The sequence below is a fragment of the Anabrus simplex genome, chromosome 2 (genome assembly GCF_040414725.1).
Source record: "Anabrus simplex isolate iqAnaSimp1 chromosome 2, ASM4041472v1, whole genome shotgun sequence".
Classification (NCBI taxonomy): domain Eukaryota; kingdom Metazoa; phylum Arthropoda; class Insecta; order Orthoptera; family Tettigoniidae; genus Anabrus; species Anabrus simplex.
The window spans coordinates 738,309,498-738,333,874 of NC_090266.1; the positions used below are offsets into that span (position 1 = coordinate 738,309,498).

Sequence of the window (24,377 nt, forward strand, 5' to 3'; positions counted from 1 at the left end):
TGCTGTCTAAAATTATTCCTAGATATGTCATGCTATCTACAATACCTAATTTTTGGCCGTCTAGTTTAACCACCGGTGTCTCAAATTTCCTTTTCTTGGTGACTAGCATAGCAACAGTCTTAGATGTGTTGAATTTCAATTTGTTGTTCTGTCCCCACCTTAGAAGTATGTTGAGTGCTTCATTTGCTGCAGATGTTAATGTATTTGTTGTTCTACCCCTAACTAGTGGTAATGCATCATCTGCATAAGCAGTTAGCGAACAATTATCGGGAAGCTTCTGTTGAAGAATGTCATCATAGAGTATGTTCCAGAGACCCGGGCTACAAGCAGAGCCTTGTGGGCATCATCGATCTACGTTTCTTGTCACAGTTGTGCCACAAATGGTCAGGTGCACTTTTCTATTTGTGAAGTAATTTTGCATTAGCCTATAAATGTTTTTTGGACAACCCTTCACTTTCAGCTGATGTAACACTTTAGGCCACTAAGCAAAGTTGAAAGAACCGGAGATATCTAATGATACTAGTAGTCCAAATTCTTTGCAATCGTAGACAGATTTCATCCATTGTGTCACCTTATGTACTGCATCCTCCGTAGATTTTGACGGCATAAACCCAAATTGGTTTTCATGTAAACTGTTCTTCATCGCGAAGTTAAACATCACTCTATTAATTATGAGTTTCTCAAAGACTTTTCCTAACAAAGGGAGTAGGCTTATTGGGCGTAGACAATTGGCTGTATATTTATTTTGCTTTCCGTGTTTAGGGATCACTTTTATCGTGGCCTCCTTCCAACAGTCTGGAAAAACACAAAGTTCTAAACATTTACTGAACAGTTTCAGGAGAAAGTCAGGACAGGCACTATGAATATTGCAGATATGGCATCAATTCCTGGGACTCTCTTATCATCTAACTTTGAGATCACATGATTAACTTCTTCCATGCTAAAAGGCTTTTCATCTACTGTTTCTGGTGCAAGCATGGTTTCCTTTCGAAGTGCAGCCTGCCTTTCATTATCAGCATCGTCTCTGGGAAAAAATGTCTCTGCTAGGGCGTTTGCAGTTTCTAATGGTGTTGTTGTGAATCCACTGCCAGTGTCAATAGTATGCAGAGTAGTGTTGAGGTTCCCTGTTTTTCGACATACTTTATAAATTTTCCCCCCAGGGGTTTCTAGTTGATTCCGAGGAGCAACTGTTTCCAGCTATTTAATTTAGTTTGCATAATTGTCTTTCTATATAGTTCTCTGATACTTTTATACGAGGCTTCATATGCAAGCTTGAGAGTGTCACATGTGCATCTTTTATATCTTCTCTGAGCCGCTAAGAAGCAATTTCGGAGTGCTGTAAGTTGAGGTGTCCACCAGTAGTTCTTTGGGTGGTTATGTGACAGTTTGGGAAGGTGGGAGTTGCACAGATTTACAATATGTTGTGTGATATCTTGCGTAAAGTTGTTTAACTGTTGTTCAGTCGAGATAGCCTCCAATTTCTCAATTTAATTTTGGAGAACTCGTTTGGCAGATAGGTAATTCAAAATGGAGCCACTTCATATTTTGAGTTTTGAATTTACGTGTATGATAAACGTTTGCAGGAATAACTGGAGGACATCTTGTATCGCTAATTTCGGTTTTAATTAGCCCATGATCAGTCATTGGGTCTTTGTTAATCCAATCGGAAACAAATGGAAAGAGCCTAGCACTGCAGGGGGTGATATCAATGAAGCTCTCGGAGTTACCACGGCGATAGGTTGGCCTAGTTCCGTCATTTAGTATATGAAGACTATGTGTACAACAAAAATCATAGAACTTCTTTCTCTTTTCATCTGAAATGGGGCTCCCCCATGCTTGGTGTTTTGCATTTATACCTCCTAGTAACTGACTTCCGTTTAGTGACTTACAGATAAGATCCAATTTATACAAAGCATTGTCAAAGTCACAATCTGGATCGAGGTAAACATTACACACATATAGGGTTGTGCTCCGCCAACTCACACACACTACAACACAGTCATAGCAACAGAACTGTACCAACTTCAAAACATTGGGATAATTTGTACCTATTGCAGCTCTTACTCTGTGCTCCGATGGATCAGCAGAATGAATGTTCAAATTTGTGCCTAGTCCCATAACAGCCAACGGCTGTAGCCGTGTTGAAACACCGGATCCCGTGGGATCTCCGAAGTTAAGCAACGTTGGGCGTGGTCAGGAGTTGGATTGTTTGCCACGCGCTGTTGGTGGGGGGTAAGGGAATGGAGGAGCGGAAAGGAACTGGCCACCCTACCGCACGTAAACTCCGGCTCAGGAACACCTCTGCGGAGGTTCGGACCTGCCTTCGGTCAGAATAACCCTTACCTACCTCCCATAACAGCATTATTTCCAGTGTATGGTTCTTGAATGCACAAAAGTTTGATGTGCTGTGTATCTGATAGATTTCCGGCTTCAATAAGTAGTTCTTGTGTAGGAATAAGAGATCTGTGTAAGTTATACTGATATACTGTTATTTTAGCCATAGTTAATCTTGGATTTAATTATGTTTAATATTCTAATATAGGCCAGACATTGTGAGGATGTTGCTGTGTGATTTGTATCTATGGCTTGAAAAGACGTCCTGTTCCCCATTTTTTGGTTATATGATTTGCAGTTGGCACATTCAGTTCATGTTCGGGGGCATACATCTACAGTATGTTCCTCTGAACAGATTGGGCATCTTTGCGAATTACAGTCTACTGCAAAATGGCCATAACCGCAACATGAGTGACAACGTATGACAGGGAAATAGTCTTTAACATTGCACCTTTGGTAGCCAATATATAGCTTCTTTTCTTTCATCACGGCATGGTAGATCTTAGGCGTCACTTCTATCACTGCATACTGGCTGTCGCCACTCCGAGCTTTCTTCACAAATCTTTTCTCCAAGACTTGCGTACGATCTAGTAGGCACTGCTTTATGCACGGGTTCTGGTTTTTAATGGCGTCCACAAGGTCCTCCTCCAGAAAGTCCGGTTCAATACCATGAATGATGAGTCTAGGATTCTTGTGTTTTGGTATTATAGCCGTCAGGTCCAGGGAAGTTTCTTGAATGCGACTGACTAGGTTCGTGCATTCATCATGATTCCTTAATTCGAATAACACTCCATTTCTAGTTTTCTTCACTTTATTCACTTTTTTACTCCTACATTTAGAGAACTGGATTTAGTTGTAGCTTGCAATAGGTGTAAAGTCTGTTCGGAGTTCTTTATCGTGTCTTTGTTCTTTGGTGAGATGAATACCACATTTCTAGTCTTCTTAATGTTTTGTTTATTTATATGAGTATGAGATACTGTGTCAGAATAAAGCGGCTGTTCGTGTTCGTTGATCTGTTGTTCGTGTTGATCTGGTTTGGAGGTTAAGGTATTCTCCAGTTTGATCAATTCCTCATGAAAGTTTGCTAATACTGTTTTAACTATACTCACGGAGTTAGTAATATTTTCTTTGCACTTCTTATCCAGTCGCTTGTCACTATTTAGAACTTCAAATATGTTTTTGATTTCTTTTTCAGCTGAGCTATAAAGTTTTGCATGTTCGTTACTCACGGCCATCTTGATTAATTAATTAATCATTCATATTTAACAACAATATGATTCATGTATTTCAAGTATTCAAGTATTAGAAAACAAAAATTTAAGTCTTAATGCAGCAGATGAATTCAACAAAATTTTAAAATTTGTCATTGAGTCCAACTACTTTCTTTACGACCAAAATATTTATAAACAAACAGGATTAGGAATGAATTTTAACAGAGCCCTCAGTCAACCATTCAAAGAAACAAAAATTTAAAAATATTAAAATTAATTCTCTAGATCTTAACATTCATAGAGCAAAAAACTCATTAAAATTCAATATTTGTCAACCTGCCCAAACTTATTCTACAATAAATTCAATCTCCACACTCCTGGGTTCACATAACAAGAGCTGCTTACTGGGGAGAAATAAATATGTAATATCAAATAATAACAGTTAACAGAGCTCTCAGTCAACCATTCACACAAAAATCACACCCTACAATGGGTTTACCAATAATTTTATCAATAAAATAATTAAAGAGACCTGAAAACAAAACCAATAATAGTAAAGAAAAAGATGCTTCCATCCGCTGAAGGTTGCCATAATGGACAAAGCGTAACTAAAAAATGAAATGTATAATTTCAGCTTACAATGATAATTTTATTGATTACATTATTCTTACAATGTCGTTCAAGTACAAGAATTATAATATATAGCAATGATTTCAAAACATGGAAATTGAAGCTTGTAAAACTAACAATGATGTGGTTAGTTAGCAATTCTAAGTACAAATGAAACTGTTTCCAAAAAATTATGAATCAAAAAATAGTCCCTCGAGCTCCTACCCTTAATCCTATCACTATAATGCCCTTCAATCCAAATTTATCTATAATAAGGTAGGGTCAGTACAAAAATTAGCTTTCCCCCCCCCCTATCAACTTCTTGTGGCTGGTGTGAGGAGATTTCAAAACAAACTATGAGTTCTGTTATACCATATATACGCACATAATCCACAAATATTTTTTTCAAAATTTGACGGCAGAAATTTGGGGCACAGGTATTATTTGAGTCACGTTTGGCACAGTACTCCTGACTGATAAAATCTCGAAGTTCGTATTTTTTTGGCCCATATGATTACCAAATTTGTTCCTGCCAAAACCGAGAGGCACATCCATACACTCAGTGTTACTTACGTGGCATCAGTTTAAGTAATATCACAGGTTTTACATGGCCAGTGTGAGTTTTCATTATAGGTCGTTCATGGCTAAGAAAAGCTCCACATTAATCGTGCAGCAGGAAGAAAGTATGATGAGGATGAGTGTTCCATTTGTGATTGAGAGAAAATAAGGCTCATCCTGAATGGACAAGCAGTATCTGTCGTGCATTTCACGGACAAGAAGAGAAGTTTCCAGAAATCAAATGCAGGGTATGCAAATATGGGACTGAAAAAATATATTTTCGATATTCGTTCATGAGTGAAATGTGTCTGTTGAAACCTATAGCAAAAGCAAGAAAGTTAAAAATTATGGGCTGTAAAGCTAGTTGCAGATGGTTCACGCATGTTCCAGTATGAAATAACTTCAGTTTCCACAGGAAAACTAGCACTGCACAATGTCTCCCAGCCAATCATGAAGAAAATGTTGTGAATTTCCACAGCATTGTTATTGGTTTGTGCCAGTGAAATTATATATAATTCACGAATTGGTAGTGCAGATCAGACGTATTTCTTATCCTGAAAGAAGAAGAATCCACTATAGCGAGAATGGCATATTGTGAGAACCCCGCGGTAACAACAGTTTCTTTTTGCAGCTCAAAAATTTCTATATTAAACTATGTAATATACCATACTTCACTTACAACAAGAACCCTTTCACTGTGCTTTCCTTCATTACGAATGAATCAAGAATCTTTAACATATGTCAAAGAGACATAAATATACAAATTTATAATTGTTCAGTATTTTAAGCTTAATGAAGAGAGGTTGACAATGGTCAACTGCACCAGCCCTACACATTGTGCGAACATACTTTTTCTGTACTGGAAGAATATTATATATGTAAGAAGAATGCCCCCATAATAACATTCCATAAGTAATGTGTGACTGGAAGAGACCAAAATATGCCATCCTTAGGTAGTCACTGCTAACTAAATCCCTCAATTTCCATATCAAATAGGCCACTCGTGATATTTTTTTACAACATAATCAATGTGTGTTTTCCAGTTCAATGTGTCATCAACATGAAAACCCGAAAGTTTGACTGACTGACTGACTGACTGACTGACTGACTGACTGACTGACTGACTTTCAATACCTTTGGATAAACCTAGTGTGAGAAATTGAGTTTTATTCTGATTGCACACCAGCCTATTGGATGAAAACCAATGCACTGCAGTTGCAAGAGCTTTCTGCAACATCTGATGCAAATCTAAGATGCTCTGATGTTTCGTATTTAACATTATATCGTACGCATAGGATATAAGAGCATGCATGAGCTGTGATATTTTGTGGTAAATCATTCATTGCCAGAATGAATAAAAATGGACCGAGGACAGAGCCATGTGGCACACCAACTGTAATTCAAAGTGGAATACCTATTTTTAATCGAGACAAACTGGTATCTGTTATTTAAGTATGACTTAATTATATGCAGTGAGGGATACTAGACACCATACGTCTCAAGCTTTGCAAGTTAAATTCCATGATTAATACAATCAAAAGCTTTGCTTAGATCACATAACACCAAAGAGATGGCCTGCTTGTTTCCAAAAGCTGTTAATAATGATTCAGCACGTATTACTTTTTCCGTCATTGATATTTATACACTGCAGTGTTTATACTGAATACGATCGATCATTACCCGTTGACTCATACTCCAAACAAACATGTAAATTTGAATGAAAAGACATATTTACGCAATAAGTGTATATATAACGTGGCCAATAACAGTTGTTACCTCATTAAAAATAAAGGTTGAAGTAAACATCCGCTTGATTTTAATACTAAGTACTGAAATGAAATAAGAATATGATACTTCTCAGGGTATGGCAGCATGCATCACTGATTTCATAGGATAGGTTACAGTAGACTCCTTCCAGTTCAGCTTTGGTTAGTTCAGCCACTGGAAAGCCCGGCTGGCAGCCGTCCTCGAGTCATGCTTCCCTCACGAAGAAATTGGGCATGCTGTTATTCGGCAGGACAAAGAAGTAGAAGTCGATGATGAAGAAGAAGAAGAAGAAAAAATTAAGAGGGGAAAAATGAGTCCTGCTGAGTAAACCCTTAACTGAGCATTAATATTCCTTGTGTTGCAGTTTTTTAATATATATACTGTATATACTTCAGATAAATTTTTGTCACTAAGAAACTGTTCAAATATTGTGAATGGTTCAGAATTGTACCCAGAGGTAGCAAGAATCCCACGATTGCCAGTAAAATTGAATCTGTTGCGCGGCGCTCCACACGTAACCCAGTCAGTCTGAACGTCTTCAATTTCTTGACATTTGTGTCTGTCGTCGTGGAATTCATCACTCAATTCGGAAGAATAATCGTCATTGTTGTCTTTGCTTTCATCACAAAACAAGAGCATTTGTTCAATATCACTGTTAGCTAAATTACTTTGTTTACACTTGGGGGGTTTTAGCGTGGAAGCCACATTGCTTCGACTGCTGACCGCAAGGAAAACGTGTCCACGGCCTCATGAATTCTAAACGGAATATAAAATGTGCTTTGTTGCAAAATAAAGCCAATAGATGTCAGAAGTACCCATAAACTTCTGACGCGTACAAGCGGTTCTCGCAACTTGTGAATAATTACCTTGAAGCTTATAAGCGTATGATGCTGGGAAGGGCTTAAAGTGCAGCTTTACAATCGGCAGAGACTTATATCGAGAAGCTGACAGAAGCAACAGCAGTTGATGTAGTGTTTATAAAGAAGTGGTGTGATTTTGCTTCTAAAAAGCAATTGACTCGAAACACACAAAAGGATCACCGATTTCTTTTAATTTTTGAATTCTGCGAAATTTATGACACAATACTATATTGTAATGCAAGTTACCTATGTTTTGCGACAGTCTGTGATGTTTATATGAAGTATCAGTGTACCTTAAGAAATTAAATTCTGAGTTTTTGTAATATGTTTTTCTGCATTTAATTTTCCACTATGAGTGTTTATCTCTCATTGGGAGTGAAACTTCAGTAGTGTATGGAGACATCATAAAGACGTCAACTCACCGTGGGTGAGTACACTTGGTAAAGACACATTAATACTACTTGCATTATGACTGTTTTTTTAATGTACTGTATTTCACTTAAGCTAAATACTGGTATTTATAGCATATTGTCGGTTAGTCCAGACTAGGATCCGGTCCAAAGATGGCCAAACTAGAGGGAGACTACTGCATATACTTTCATGTGTGATTAAATTTCAGACAAGCTGTTCCAATGTAAATTTTTAGCAAAAAAGCAATCATTACTCTTCTGGGCACTGAAGTATGATTTCAAGACAAATGCACACTGAAGATAGGTTAAGTAACACTGTTTGAGTAATTAAAATGTTTGCCACAGAAACATCAGGAGTGATAGTACTTGAATTTTTAAGAATGAAATTGAACATGTGGGTTCACATAGTATCGGAATTATGAAATTATAACACATAAGCCGCAGTACGGAATTGATTTGCAATAACTTCCAAGAAATTTTGTTTCATACTGTTTTCCTCCCCCCCCCCCCCCCCCGACTTTTATGAAAACTGGATAGAACGACAATATGCTATAGCGAATGCACTTTTCGCCATTATGAATTCTTGTTGCAGCAGACTTCTGCTGTATTAATATTTAACAAAGCTATATATACACTGGCCAGCCCCGTGATGTAGGGGTAGCGTGCTTGCCTCTTACCCGGAGGCCCCGGGTTCGATTCCCGGCCACGTCAGGGATTTTTACCTGGACCTGAGGGCTGGTTCAAGGTCCACTCAGCCTACGTGATTAGAATTGAGGAGCTATCTGCCGGTGAGATAGCGGCCCTGGTCTAGAAAGCCAAGAACTTTTTTTTGTTAATTGCTTTACAGTGGGGCTCGAACCCACTATCTCCCGGATGCAAGCTCACAGCTGCGCGCCCCTAACCGCACGGCCAACTCGCCCCGTAATACCAAGTAAATCAAGTAATGTGGCAGAGGGGAGTAAGAATAAGGGACGAAATGGAGATGCAGGGGGGCTAGGTTATAACTAGACTGGAAGATAGGATTTGTAAACATTGAAGGATTGTTAAGTAAGATGTGTAATGAAGAAGCAATAAAATTAGTAGAAAGCTTTGATATTATGGCGTTCCTAGAGACGTGGTTAGAAACAGGGAACGTGTTAACGTGGAGGGGGTTTGTGGTCAAGTACAAATCTAAAAGAAAAGAGCGAACCAAGGGGAGATCACCGGAGGGTATTGTTGTTTTGATAAAGGACGAGATTAGTGAGTTAATAAAAAACATGGAGAATGAGATTTAAGAGGTGGTCAGGGTCAGGTTTAATATGGGGAGCGAGAAAGGAAGAGAAAAGAAGGTATGCATGGCTTTTCTATACTGTCACCCAAGGAGCTTCACATATGCTAAGGATTTTTTTTCTTTTTTTTTTTAAGGATTTATTATTGGAAACAAGTGTCATGGAAGGAAAATATGAAGATGGAATGTTGCTATTTGGTGATTGGAATGCTAGGATAAGTGATCTTTGTCCAACATTCAACAAAGAGGATGATATGATGATGAGGGGAGGAAGATGTAGTGAAGATAAAGAAATAATTATCGATTAAAACTCTTAGAATTATGTGCCACAGGCAAATTTTATATTTTGAATGGCTGGTGGGAAGGGGATAGGAAAGGGAAGTTGACATATATTACACCGCAGGGTGGAAGTGTTATAGAGTTAGTAATCAGCTTGGAAGACATGTTGGGGAGAATTAAAGAGGATTAAAATAGGGGACTGGTTGAATCCCACCATGCCCCGGTTTGGGTGATGATGGAAAGAAGTAAGAGAGAGGAAAAGGAATGAGGGAAAGAGAGGAGTGTTGAGAAGGTTAGAAGATATATTAAATATAAATAGTCGGAAAATGTAAAACGGATTTTGATGCCCTCATAGAAAATGAACTGCAATTAATTAAGTGTGGATGGGAAACAGCCCTGAGAGTAGACAATGTGGACAGAGTGCTGGAATTATTGAATACCCAATTAAGAGTGTAGCCCAGATAGATAGATAGATAGATAGATAGATAGATGTAATTGAAGAAAGACGTGAGGGGAAGAAGGGTGGTTCAACAAAGAGTGTTAGGAAATGAGAAAAATAGTCATGAAGCCTCTAAAAGATAATAGAAAGAATGGTGGGAGCGCAGAAAGAGAAGTTTTTTGTAAATTAAGAAAAGAATACAAGCTTAAAATTGCTGAGAGGAGGAAGATATGGATGAGAGAACAAGTAGAGTCAATAAACAGGGAATGCAAGCTGAAGCAACCTGAAAGGGTGTGGGACAGAGTAAATAGAATGAATATGGGGAGGGAAAAAGGTTGGTAAGCCAAGTAATGACTACGATTAATGGGTGGACTAATTCCGAAAATTATTAGGAGGGAAGGATATATTGAATGATACATGGGGCGGGGGGGGGAGGACATATGGAGAGATGTAAATATACAGATATATGAGCTTGATAAAGAAATATCGAAAGAAGAAGTATTAGGGGAGATAGGAAAACTTAAGGGTAGGTCGGCTGGTGAAAGCAATGATATCAATAACTTGTTTTGGAAAGAAGTAGGTAAATATAGTCAGATGATAGAGGGCATAGTAAAACTATTCAATATAATTTTCGAGGGTGGCAGGTTTCCAAAAGAGTGGCAAACGGGGATTATATGCCCAATATACAAAAAGAAGGGTGAGAGGAACCTCCCGAATAACCATATAGGTATAACCTTACTGGACTCCTTGAGCAAGATTTATACAGGTGTACTGACGAACAGACTGAGGAACTCGGCGGAAGAGCAGTCGATACTGTCAATTTTTCAGGGTGGATTCAGAATGGGTAGAAGAACAACAAATAATATAATGACAGTCAACATGATTCTGGAGAAATATTTGATTAAGGAAGGAGGTAAGGTATATCTAGCTGCTACTGATTTTGAAACAGCATTCGATACGGTGAGCAGAAGCACGTTAGTAGAAAAATTAGGAAGGGTGGGGGTTTCAGGAAAGATTATCCGAGTGATTGAGGCTATATATGATAAAGTTTATTGATGTATTAAATTGGAAGAAAATTTAGTAAGCAGTCTGACTGAATGTAAGACGGGATTAAAAAAGGGCTGTAAGCTATCGCCGATTTTATTTCTATTATTCATAAATGACATTTTGCAAGGTCACAGAGAGAATAACTGGGCATCGCTGGTTGTAAACGATGTAGAGATCCCAGGACTGATCTTTGCTGATGATATGATTTTAATGACCTTAACAGGGTGGGGTTTACAGAGAAGTTTTAAAGGCGGTCTCCAAATAGGCTAGCATGTGGTCCCTGAGAATTAACTGTAACAAATTGAAGGTGATAGTAGTCCGAAAGAACAGGGCGAGAAAGGAGAGGAAATGGGTGGTCCAGGGGGGGATGATCGAAGATGTAGATAAGTTGGAATATCTAGGAGTCCTTTTAAACAAAAAAGGTGGATGGGAGAATCAAACTAAGAGGGCAAAATAGAAGGGGGCAGCGGCTCTCTCAGTGTTAAAGATTTTGGAGACTAGGTACCCGGATATAAAGTATAGTATTCAAAGGCTGGTGTTAAAGTCATTAGTGGTGAGCAGAGTAATGTATGGAGCTGAACTATGGAGTCTAGAGGAAGGGACATGCTAAATCAGATTATTTGTAAATTTAGTAAGATCTTGATGCGATACCCGCAGTGTACTGCAAATGCGGCGGCGATATTAATTTGTGGGGTATATATAGAAGTTGAATGTGTGAGGAGGGTACTTAACTATTGGATGCAATTAAAGGGAGGGGAGGGGGTATAGTATTACAATCGGCCTACCAGCAACAGCTGAAAAGTATGTATGCTGGGAGCTGGCTCTCGAAGATCAAAATGTATGTGGAAAGGTTGGGCATGGGATACATATGGCAAGTGGTTTGGAATACAAGGGGTAGCAGCAGTTGGAGAATGATTTTAAGGAGGGTTAAGGATATACAGATGCAAGGACAGATGGTGGAATATAGAAAGAGAGCATCTCTAAGCTTCTTCAACAAGGCAAGCAAAATAACAAGGATAAATATTGATAATGTAGAGAGAACAGTGAGAGGAGGTTTACTGTGGTGGATTTTGGGTTTATACAAAGCAAGGGGTGGATCAGAAATAAATATAATTCATTATGTATATTGTATGGAGAAGTTAATGTATCACAAAGATGCACACGAAATGCTGTCAGTTGGTACAGTTATTTATTCTCATCTATTTACAAATTAAACACACACACACAACCTTAATCAATGCTGTCACGAACAAAACACTCACATCACAAACTACTATTTTGACGATTGCCTATTACTGCACATGACGATTGCAACCTTAAAACACAGTTGAAACAGATGACTGCTTAAAAGCATGTCACAACATGTGGTCACAAGTATAACCTGTTAACTCATAACTCTACTGAACAAAAACTCATCTCTACCTTCAAGATTGCCTCCTTATATATGTGTCTGGCCAGGCTTCTAGAAAGATACGTTACAAAAAATACCTTCTCGAAAATTCGAGAGTGCTTAATACATAGATATAGTATACAGAATATTCTCCATCGTTCCCGTCTACCCAGTACCATCCTGGAAGTTAGAGCGTGTTTCACAATTTTGTAGTGGATTACAAATTATATATACAGGTAAGAATAAATTATATACAGGTTCTTACATTAACTGAACTGATATAAATGTCCATATATAGTGCATGTTTCATGACATAACCTCACAAACAACGCGATCGTATCGTATGTACTAATGATGTAATAATAATAACTATAATTGTAAAATAATAATAATTATTCGAGCTTGATACTTTCATTATTTAACCACGGGTGAGAGAATATTGATTTCAAGTTATATCAATTTATCGCATGTGCGTCAAAGTTAATGAGGAGATGCACTTGTTAGGACAATGTAAAGAAACAGAAAAGCTGAGAGTGAAACTTTTGAGTGTAAGGCAGCAAGAGCTACTAAAACAGAGTGACGAGCAGAAAATTATTGGGTGGGTGATTAAAGAAAGGAATAGGATAGGAAATCTGAATTGGTATTTATGTGCTGTAAAAAAAAATTGTGGTAAAAAATTAAAAGAAATGGCTGTGTAAATTCACTTAGGGTAGGGAATCTGAATTGGTATTCATGTAAGGATTACAAGAAGTGGCTAAAAGAAGTGGTTGTAATATTTTGTGTTGTCAATATTGAGCACCTAAGTAGTGACTTAAAAGAAAAGAGAAAGGCAGGCACAAGACTCAACAAAGTAAAGAAATGATAAGAGTGATTCAGCAAGTCTTGTACAGTGAGGTAGGTCGTGATAAGGAGCAAGCAGCCTTGTCAAGAAACAATGAAACATGACTCAAGGACAAAAGCTGCTGTGCTCTTGCACGTGGAACGGAATGTAAATAGATCAAGACTTGCTGATTCAACCGGGATTGGAGAAGTAGGTTTTTTATTCTTTGTTCATCCTGTGTTTTGTGTAGCTGTGTTGCCAGTATAAATTTCACCTGTTGAAAAATTAGGTGGTTGTGTGTTTCTTGTGTATTTAACATTCTCTCTCAGAATAGGAGAATGGTCTTTTGTATTAGGTTTGATTGCGTTTATTGTTTCAGGTTTTTTATGTAGCTTGCAATCTTTTTCTAGTTTTGCTTGGGTTTGTAAATGATGCTATTTTTCTACATTGTGATCAAATAGGTTTGAACAGTGTAAGATTTGGAGGAAAATAAAATAAATATACTATAGTAAAAGAAGAACCCCTACAGAACAGGACAGAGGCATCTAGACTTAGATGGTATGGACACATGAAGAGAAATGAGAGAGAAAAGGATACACGAAAGATACACGACATGGAGATAACAGGAAAACAACCAAGAGGAAGACCAGGAGACAGGTGGATAAAAGGAGTGGAAGATTGTGCACAGAGAAGAGTAGAGGACTGGGCAGGAGTGAAGAGGGAGAACTGGTGGGAAGATAAGAGGAGGTGGAGAGGCTTATGTTCCAAGCAGACCTGGCCAATAGCTGGAAACAGCATATGCTGCTGCTGCTGCTGCTGCTGCTGCTGCTAATGATGATGATGATGGTCTTAATGAAAAGAGGAGGATCAAAAATACCATCATGGACAGATTTACAGCATCCACAGACAGAAATTTATGCAAGCAGCAGGGTCCCATGGTGTTAACTGATGAACCACTGATTCATTTTAAGGAGAAAATGTAGCGTTTTCAGTCGGCGTAATGCAGAACTTTGTGAAATACAACACTCCTGGGTCAATTGTGTGAAGATTTCCTCAGGCTAATACCCATTCTTACTTGATTATCTGCAAGCTTCTACTGTGGTTTTCTTTCTTGTTTAAAACACCCTGTTTTTTGCCATTTTCTGAAAAATTTGGTTATGTACTCTCTCGTAGGCATTTCAGTGCCACAGAAACAACACAGAAATTTCCACATAGTTTTGTCATACACTTTCTTCTTTAGCAGAAATGTCTCAAGTAAAAATATTTGCTGTATAGTTGGACTGGGGAAATGCCTGATTTGTTCCTGAGTGACGGGGATAGAGTGCATGGCAGGCAACGCAGCAAGCATAGTTAACGATAGGCATACAAAATGATAGTTTATGAGTGGAGGTCTAGTTGAGCACACATTATTTAATGTTACATTCCTACAATTGTTGCTGAATGTTGTTCTGCAGGGGTTCTTCTTTTACTATTAGTATATAATATATTTATTTTATTTTCCTCCAGATCTTACAGTATTCAAACCTATTTGATCACAATAGAAAAATAGCAACATGTACAAACCCAAGCAAAACTAGGAAAAAATTACAAGCTACATAAAAAACCTGAAACAGGAAACACAATCACACCAGATACAAAAGTATCAGTATAGTGACATATAGTATTGGACAATCGAACATATTAAGACCTACTCGCAAGACCATAACCTCACTACAGTATAATAAAACTGATCACATTTGTCAAGAAACTGTTTAGCAGATTCACACATGAACTTTTGAAAATGGTGAAGTCATCTTGAAAGTGATCACCAACCAGATACACTAGTCATCTTATACTTGCAAAAACACGAGAGGTACATACTGAAACTGTATGCAGAAGCTTGTGGTTCCCGCTGTCCATGCCAAAAATACATATTCATATTTGTGGGATCAGATTCAACGAGAAATGCGAGCAGTCGCAGGGCTGGACATGAGCGCTGATCGGTGGTGACCTAAGAGGTGTGATGTGACAAGCTCTGAGTTGAGAGAAGTATCTGGCGAGTTCAAGAGCGTCGGTTCTGCTTTGTCTTTTCGATGGATGGTGCGAAGCTTTTTTAACACGCAGTGCATTTTCTGTTGTATGATCGTGTTGGCGAAGTTCAGTGCGATGCACTTCCTCGTATTAAGTAAATCAGACTGACAGTATTCTTGAGAGATGGAGTGCGTTCGTGATGGTGAATGGTGTTTATCTAGTCGAGGCTTCGAGAAGGATTAAGCAGAGACTTACTTTATTTTGATGCAACTAATAGCATGTATGAACTGGAAGCTTTCAGAAGTGTTACAGACTTTGAATTTATCTACAAAGTGACTTGTAAATTGATCTAACTTTTACTGCTTTGAGACAGTGGACAGTATTCTTTGTGTTGGATGTTTTGAGAACTGATATGAACCTTGGACTCCTTTACAAGGGAATTTGTTTGACAGCAGAAAGCTCTATAGCATTTTTCAGCTAGTGGAATATATTCATGTAAACTGCAGCAAACAGTGCAAATGTCTGCGTACAATCTGGCCAAGGGCATACGTGAATTTGATTCTTGCCGCGGGCAAGCAAACTGTAACAACCTCCGGCTGTGGAAGGACATCTAGACCAACAGTGACACGTAAACCTTGTTCCTTATTTACTTTAAGGTGAAAGTTTCTGCAAGTAAAAACATAGCATACCTGCCAACTTTCAAAAAGAGAAATCCGGAAGATCCTCAAGCGGAAATTTTTTAACAACACGTGCATGCGTAACAGTCTTGAGACATAATGAAAAAGGACGGCAGGGGAGGGGGGGATTACAAACAATTCTAATACAAGTCAAATACAGTAGAACCTCGATGCATCGTTCCCAGAACTGTCGTTTTCCCGTATTCATCGTCGAATTTATTCGGTCCCAAAAATGTTATATATATAAACCAATGTTAAATTTCCCCGCATCTATCGTTTCTCGATCTATCGTTTTATCGCATCAATCGTTGAAAAATTATTTGTTCTCGGTCACAATTTTCTTGCATTGATCGATCATACGTAAGAAAAATATACGCAAAAGTTTTTTGAATTTAGAGGAACTGCTGAATACTCTTAGCACATAACAGCGGCAACCTGTTACGTAAGAATGTACGAGCGATTCGGAGATGCTAGTCTTGAACAAGGATCTTGTAGTGCTGTGCGCAGGTTATTCACGCGCAACCTCACTAAAGCAGACTTTGTTGAAAGAAAAGAGAAAATCGCACAGTGCGCCAGATACGGTTAGTCACAGGGTGATTAATCGCGTCATACCCTGTGGAGTGTTGACCGCTTTGTTGCCCTCTGCCCAATAGTCTTGTTACAAGCCAGACCAATAATCTTTTCTCATAGCCTAGTCTTGTAACTAGTTCGTAAGTAGGCAGCTTCGCACAAGCCGCTGTGACATCGTTCAAGACACGCCACGTTGAATTTCTAACGTCTGTGACATCGTCTGTGCTGAACTGCGGGAGCTGTTGGGTATCTAACCTATCGTTCACAAAGGGTCTGCGGAATCTTTTCCTAAATACAGGTTATCGCCATAATATCCACGTATATCTTTAATTTGCAATAAGAGAACTGGACTTGAAGGTTTTCAATTATAATGAAATGTGTAAAGAAATGTAAAATGAAACGGCATAAAAGTCACGCTTTTTATTTTCATCTCGTAGGCCTATATCATGGTTGCAATATTTTGATACCAGTATGTATAGTATGAGCTAAATGGTTAGCACGTATTGGCCTTGGGTTCAAGGAGTCTCGATTGGATTGAGGAATTTTAACTTTCCTTGGTTAATTCCTTGGCCTTGGGTTCAAGGAGTCTCGATTGGATTGAGGAATTTTAACTTTCCTTGGTTAATTCCAACGGTTCGGGGGCTGTCTGTCTGCCGAATTAAACCTTAGAATTCATCTTAGGTAGGGCCGCATTTTCATATGCGCGTAGATCGCACCCGGCTCTGGAGGCCACGTGTCATTATTGTTGTTTTTATAATAATAATAATAATAATATATTTACATAACGAAAAATGTCCCAATACAGTACCCGTATTTTATTATTTTGCTTTCCCCCTGTTTATGTTGCTCGCATCCGTTGTCATTCTCCCCCTGCCCCCCCGGAAAACGAGGTTTTACTGTATGTATTATGACCACCCCTCAAATTAAATACACAAAATTACATCTTGATGAGTGCTCATCTGTTTCCACTTAACACTGGGAACACTTTCCGTGATTGTACAAAACAAGCAGAATATGCCTCCTGAAAAGAATGATATAGTTTCTTAGTTGAATTCATTACGAACACCAGTAAAAATACTAAATCGCTTAGAAATTCGTCACACAATTCTAAGAGTTTCAGAACTACTGCCAATATTACACACGCACACAAACAAAGCCTTTCAGCTGCTATGCAGCACGACGCAGTTACTAAAATTGTTTTATATAAATTCACAGCCTGCTACTTTTCACGAATTTCTTTTCTTCAAAATCGGAGCCTGCTACTTGTTCGGGAACATCTCACTGAATGAAGTAGCAATTGAGGTAGAACAGGTGACAAAAGCACGGTGATTATCGATACATTTATTGGTCTAATTTCAAACACTGCATCTCGTATTACCAGCTACTATCGAAAGTCAAACGAATCCAATTTGACCGCAGAAAGCAAAACCAAGCGCGGATATTCAAAATCCGTACAATAACACTGTTCATCCATACAACTGTAAAACACACTCAAAATCCGTACATTTTACGGAAAAACCGGAATACTTGGCAGGTGTGACATAGCAATAAGAACTGACTTATATGCTTATGACTACATGTAGTTGGTGGAATATTCTGACACAGGAGGAATTACCTGTGACAAACCGAGTTATATTTCACAATGTTAATTCTCACACACATAACATGTTCAAGTTAAGGGCTTACATTTGCTGTGGTGTAAGATTATAGTAAAAGAAATTCTCATTTGTGCCCTGGTTAGCAGAGACCCCGAAAACATAGAGGACAACAGTTCCCAGATCATTTGAGGCTATTTACATCCAATGTGGGACTTTGTGGACATGGAGATGTACCGGGAAGGAGAAATTCAACCTGGCAGCGAAGCTGAGACCAGCTGCAGAACATTGGGACATGGCATGGTGGTCATCTGACCAAACCGGAGGATGACGTATGAAGACAGATGAGTACTATCTTGGTCATGTAAGTTACTGTCAATGTAACGCTACAAAAAGCATGGAGGATAGTATGTTAAGTTTAGATAATTAGCAGATTTATATCCTAATGAAGAATGGTTATATTTCAGTTCAATAATTTCAGCTCGGAACATAAGCATGTTACTATGAAGTCCCTGTTAATATTTTTGTGTATTTTCCGTTACTGTATGTATGAGGTGGAGTCCAGTGCATATGAGTTGTATTCAAGTCAGAATTCCGAGGAATATGATGAGCTGATCTGTTTAGTTGATGGACGGATGATACCACACGAGGAAGCAGTTGTTGTTATTAGGCTACACAGAAATTTCTGGTACGCGATATGTGAACTTCACTTTTAGACTTCGTAATTAAATCACATCTTATCTAGTTTGGCATGCCTTGGAAGAATTTGTCCAGTACTATATTTTGATAATGAGTCGTCTTTTAATAAGTATTTTATGATATAATGCAATCGACATATGTTGATGAATTTAATGCATAGGGACTGTGTGGAACAGAACAGTTTCTTCCCCTTTAATAAAATATAAGTCGTCGATCTATAGGAATGAATCCATTTCTTCATAAAGGTTATGTATGTGATTTTGAAGGTTTTAGAAAACTCACGTTTGCATTTCTTTGAGAAATAAGTACTCCTGTGTGAAGCAAACCATTGACATGATACGATTAGGTGGTAATCATTGATATTATTTAGTGCTGTTAATTTAAATTCTTGTTTGTGGGCTGGTGTTAATTATTACGTCTCCTATTCTCTTGATGTAAGAAAATTGTGATGTGTGTTATCCAGGTGTAATGTGTGTCAACACTGAGGAAACTACTTCAATGAGGTGGGCCCACTTGTTGATTTCATCTGGTGTTGTTATTATTATTATTATTATTATTATTATTATTATTATTATTATTATTATTATTATTATTATTATTAGAATACAAATATTTCCTTAGGCTATTGTTATGGATACTTGGTAGTGTTTCTTTGAGTGGTAATGTAATCATCATAGTTCATTTACGGTTTTCATTTCAGAAGTGATATGCTTATGGTTAGTGTAGTCGAGTTGATTATAGATTACATCACCGCATACCTAGTAGTAACGTTATAGAAATGGAATCCATTCGTCCATGTAAAGGAGCTATGGCTGTTATGAACAATGTGTGACTAAAATGAAATAAACTTAGATAATCATAAATGATTGCGGTTCGAGATTGGATATTCGGATTCTAAAATACGTGTAACCGAGCTCGATAGCTGCAGTCGCTTAAGTGCGGCCAGTATCCAGTAATCGGGTGATAGTGGGTTCGAGCCCCGCTGTCGGCAGCCCAGAAGATGGTTTTCCGTGGTTTCCCATTTTCACACCAGGCAAATGCCGGGGCTGAACCTTAATTAAGGCCACGGCCACTTCCTTCCACTTCCTAGGCCTTTCCTATCCCATCGTCGCCGTAAGACCTATCTGTGTCGGTGCGACGTAAAGCAAATAGCAAAAAATATATATATATACATGTAGAGTTTGTAGATTAGAAGTCTTTGAATTAAACTTAAATGATCATAAATAATTATAGTTGAAAATATATATTTTAATCCTAAAAATGTGTAAAGCTTTGAGACCAACATGGACACCATTACATGGTCTAAACTCTGCTTCAATTGAAGTGACTGTATTAACATTTAAGTAGTGATTCGAATAATAAGAAACATGTTGAGTGAAACCTTGACAGTTTTTAGTTTCAATAGAAAATTTAATATTTAATAATGATCATTTCCACTATCAACCCATTTTTTTGAACCGGACAGGGTTGTCTGTTATGAACATATAGTCATTTTTTAATTGTTTTATTTTTTCAATTTTATTATATCCTCTATGCATCTGCACACTGTTTTTTAACATTACCCAGATCCCCTGAGATGTCAGAGTCTCATTACGGGTACAATACATGAAAATGAAATAGGATGGGCAACAGTAATATACTGTTAAACACTTCCGATTTCTTTTTACAAATAACATCTAACTTCATCAATTACATTACTAACCTGAAGAATTAGATGTCCTGGTCCTCTGTTTGTGCCCTCTTGATGACCTATCTGTTCCTCTTCTAGAATTTTCTTCAGATGTTTTATTTTTACTCCTCGATCCTTTTGTTTCCCTATTTCCAGCTGATGTCTGAGAAGACACGGTTGGATCAAGAAGTTTGGTAAACGGTAACACTCCAATCTAAGAAATATACATACAAATTAATGTAATCAAGATTCAAATATTATGAAAATATACAAACAAAAATAAACAAACACATTTTAAGTTAACTGATATTTTCAGAAAGGAGTTCAGTATGCAATTAATAGAAATGTTTCTAAAACAATCATCAAAACCCATCAGCATCATTTTATATATTAAACCCACTACAAAATCTTTACTTCATGATCATATTAGTCTTTAAGTATAGACACAACTACAAACAAAAATTAAAGTTGTTGTAGTGATCAATATTTGTAGTACTTTCATCGGCCTCATGATATAATACCTGCACTTAAAAAACAAACAATTACACTAGTTACAACATAGTTAACCAATACTTTTAAACTCTAGTAGTTCATATTCTAATACTCCAGATATGGCATACATTTTTACAATTCGGAATCATGTCAAGCAAAGCGAGCCAATAACATATGCCACAGAAACCTACCGGTGTATACATATATATAAAATAAGAGTTTTGTCTGTACACTGCTCAGAATTTAAAAAGAATGGTATTTCTGTATCAGTCGTATCCTCAGAAACAAGGAAATGAACTTCTTTATTTTTCGTAATTTCTGTCTGTCTGTCTGTCTGTTAATTATTTAAATGCGTACGTACGCAAATCGCGAGAAAACGGCTGAAGAGAATTTAAAGAAAATTGGTATGTACAGTCGGAGAATAAGTCACTACAATCTAGGCCATAAGTAATTTTATTAACGCTGAGCAAAATGGTAGTTTAGGGGAAGCCCTAAAATTTAATTCTCAAATCTTTATGTTATTACTGGCTATGATGACAGAGATATTCATGAATTTGTATTTTTGATGTTAAGGTCCATATCAACACCGAGCCACGAGATACTGGGTAAACAGAATTGAATGAAAGTCAGTATGTAGTCGGGGAATAAGGAACTACAGTCTAGGCTATAAATAATTATATTCACCCTGGATGAAATGGTAGTTTAGGGGAAGTCACCTTACATGCAATTTTTAAATAAATTACCTATGTTATTGGTCCTATTGAAAAGTACTACATAACAAAAGTTATAGAGAATACCATTTCCAATTATTTATGTTTTATTCAGTTTTACCGTACGACTATGATATGAGTGGTATTTGAGAGTCGGAAGGAAACTGAATCTGAAGGCGTACAATATCAAAAGCTCATAAAATTGGTCAACAATAACATTACATTGACCATTGTTTGTTGGGATGTTCGTCTCTCCTGCTGCCACTGATCTCCGATAGATGGAGTTACTGCTGCGTACCAATTAAAACAGCCTGCCTGAATATTTGCGGCATGTAGCTGGGGAGTTAGATAATTTTCTTCTTTAGCACGTCGATCCCTACTCCGAGGCGCTGATTGGAATGAGCAGTGTGCACACTGAACAGAATAATAGCATAGATTGGCAGCATAGTACTTTTCATTAAAAGTGAGAAAATGTGTGGTTTTTCATTTAATCGCAACATTCCTACTGACGTCATTTTAATGACCTGTGTTGATTTCAGTTGAGAAAAGCAGTCTTTCTGAAGTTGTAAAAAGGCAGGTGGAGAATGAGTGTCTGCCATTATAATGAAAATTCTCCAACTTGATTGTGACTGATGGTAGGCAAGAGGGCGTACCATTACAATGAAAATTCCCTAATCCAGTCTTCACATGAAAAAAGACATATGGTGACTTCCCTGTCACGTTTCTGGGGCAATGTTAAGAGCTATGCAATTTAATAGAATTTTACTCACAACGTGTATACTATCTAACCTAGAATTCCGTAGCGAAGCATGGGTACATCAGCTAGTTTTTAATAAAACTAAGTGTAAGGAACCATATATTACTCGATGTCCGATTTATCACAGGTGTGTTCTTTTTTATTATTAACAAATTTAGTCCTGAATTCTTTCCCAGAGATAGAAACACAAATGCTTATGAAACTTGGTCTGCTGAAAATACACACAATTAACACAATCCTTCAAAAGAAAACATATTTTAAAAAGTTTTTATTGACATTCATGGCAAGTGTATGTTTAAGTAAAAGTTGCAGCAAATAAAATGAATTTATTCTTAAAATTGATTTGCATACATGCTGCATGATCAGTCATGTTTGCAAGAAGATTTTATTTCTTCTTCTTTTCTCACTAAGTCCTCAAAATCCTATCACTGTGTTACCAAAAGCAGAAGCAAAGAAGTCCATGAACATTTATAATCCATTCCAAAAGTAATAAACTCAAATAAAACATTCGAAGAAGAATACAAAAACCTACGTACAGTATACTGGACTCTGGGTATGAATGGTTTAGAAAAAAGATTTAAACAGTTTCAACTCAACAAATTACCAAGCAGTGCAGTAACAGAATTGCTATTTTGAGAACAACGTGGAACAAAGGGAAGTACATTTAAGCAACCATCCCCCCAAAACGTGTGGTTCATAGTCAATTCATAAATCCTTTTACAGCTATGGAAGTGAAATTAGAATGAAAACAATTTTTAGGCTATCTTCTTGATTCACAATTAAAAGCAGTACTATTTGTGACAATTTTTCATTGTCCAGAATTCAAGTGGAATTTATAACATGTTGCTATTTGGGACAGTCCACAGATTGGTTTCATCCAGCCCTCATTGCCACCCTATTAACCTCTCTTCATTTCTACGTAATTACTGCAACCTGCATCTCCTTTAATCTGTTTGTCACCTAGACCATTCTTACCATGCCATTTTAGGCCATGGGTGAACCCGGTAGCCACCGGGGGCCTCAAGTAAAGAGTCCTGAAAAATATTGAAAACAACAAATTCAAGATCAAATCGCTCCAGATCAAAGATTTATTCAGTGAGAAGTTAATGACCTGACTTCTTGCTTCTACAATAAGGTATACTGTATAAGATTATACAACACCAGAATTAATATAAATAAATCTCTCTCTCTCTCTCTCCTCTCTTATAATATTCACCTTCTTGTCTTGATTAAAGCACGGCTTCAATAATGTACCGATAACATGTTATATTGTTATTTATAAGTTTGTTCAACAATGGAACTTCAATTATCAAACTGTGTATGATATACAATATCCGTCATATTTAATTTTTTTTTGAAGTGCATCATGACAGTAAGAGTCGATTAGCGCAAGTTATTGAATTAAATGTTGTAATTTAACACTCTTCCAAGTTAAGGTATCAATTTGCAATTGCTACCAGTAACAATAAAGCATTTTGAAGTGGTTGTGCTAAGCATAAGGAAGTCAAAGAACGAGAAGAAATTATTAAGAAAATTCTAAAACTAATTAATTATTGCAATTCTGTAGCTACTGTCAACAAAAATGATAATACTGCATATGATAATGTACTCATAAATCACATTCCTGACCAATCGACTTCAGAGTTCAGCAAAAAATGATTTACAGAAACAAGCAACAAGCAGTGGGCTAGAACATAAAAATGCAATAATGTACAGTGGAAAAAGAAAAAAAATGAAATGGCGTATGGCTTTTAGTGCCGGAAGTGTCCGAGGACAGGTTCGGCTTGCCAGATGCAGGTCTTTTTGATTTGACTCCCATAGGCGACCTGCGCGTCATGATGAGGATGAAATGATGCTGAAGACGACACATACACCCAGCCCCCGTGTCAGCGAAATTAACCAATTACGGTTAAAATTTCCGAACCCGGGACTCCTGTGGCCAAAGGCTAGCACGCTAAAGCCACGGAGCCGGAGAAGATATTTAAGATAAGGTGACAGACTGCGTTTCAGGAAACCACATAAGTAAAAGTAAAATTTTTCAGAAAACAGTCGCTATTCATTATCATAACCTGGTCTTTGGCCATATACTGATGACATCTTACAGGATTACTCAGTAGAAAAGGGACCTTCTGCTCATCAAAGTAAAGAAAATAATTTTGATAAACCAGCCAGTGTGTATAAGATGGAATAACAAAGTCAAAGAAAGA

General features: G+C 37.5%; 1 protein-coding gene across 2 annotated transcripts in view; it reads right to left on the minus strand.

The window, feature by feature from the left end:
• Window positions 1-24,377, minus strand: part of LOC136864422 (neurofilament heavy polypeptide) — a 316,402-nt gene that overhangs the window by 114,402 nt on the left and 177,623 nt on the right. For both annotated transcript variants that reach the window (XR_010859304.2, XM_067141398.2), the window contains exon 5: window positions 20,245-20,425. Coding sequence is in view for 1 of the 2 variants with exons in the window: in XM_067141398.2 (XP_066997499.2) it covers window positions 20,245-20,425 (181 nt within the window). In the remaining variant the exon portion in view is untranslated. The remainder of the gene's footprint in view (window positions 1-20,244; window positions 20,426-24,377) is intronic.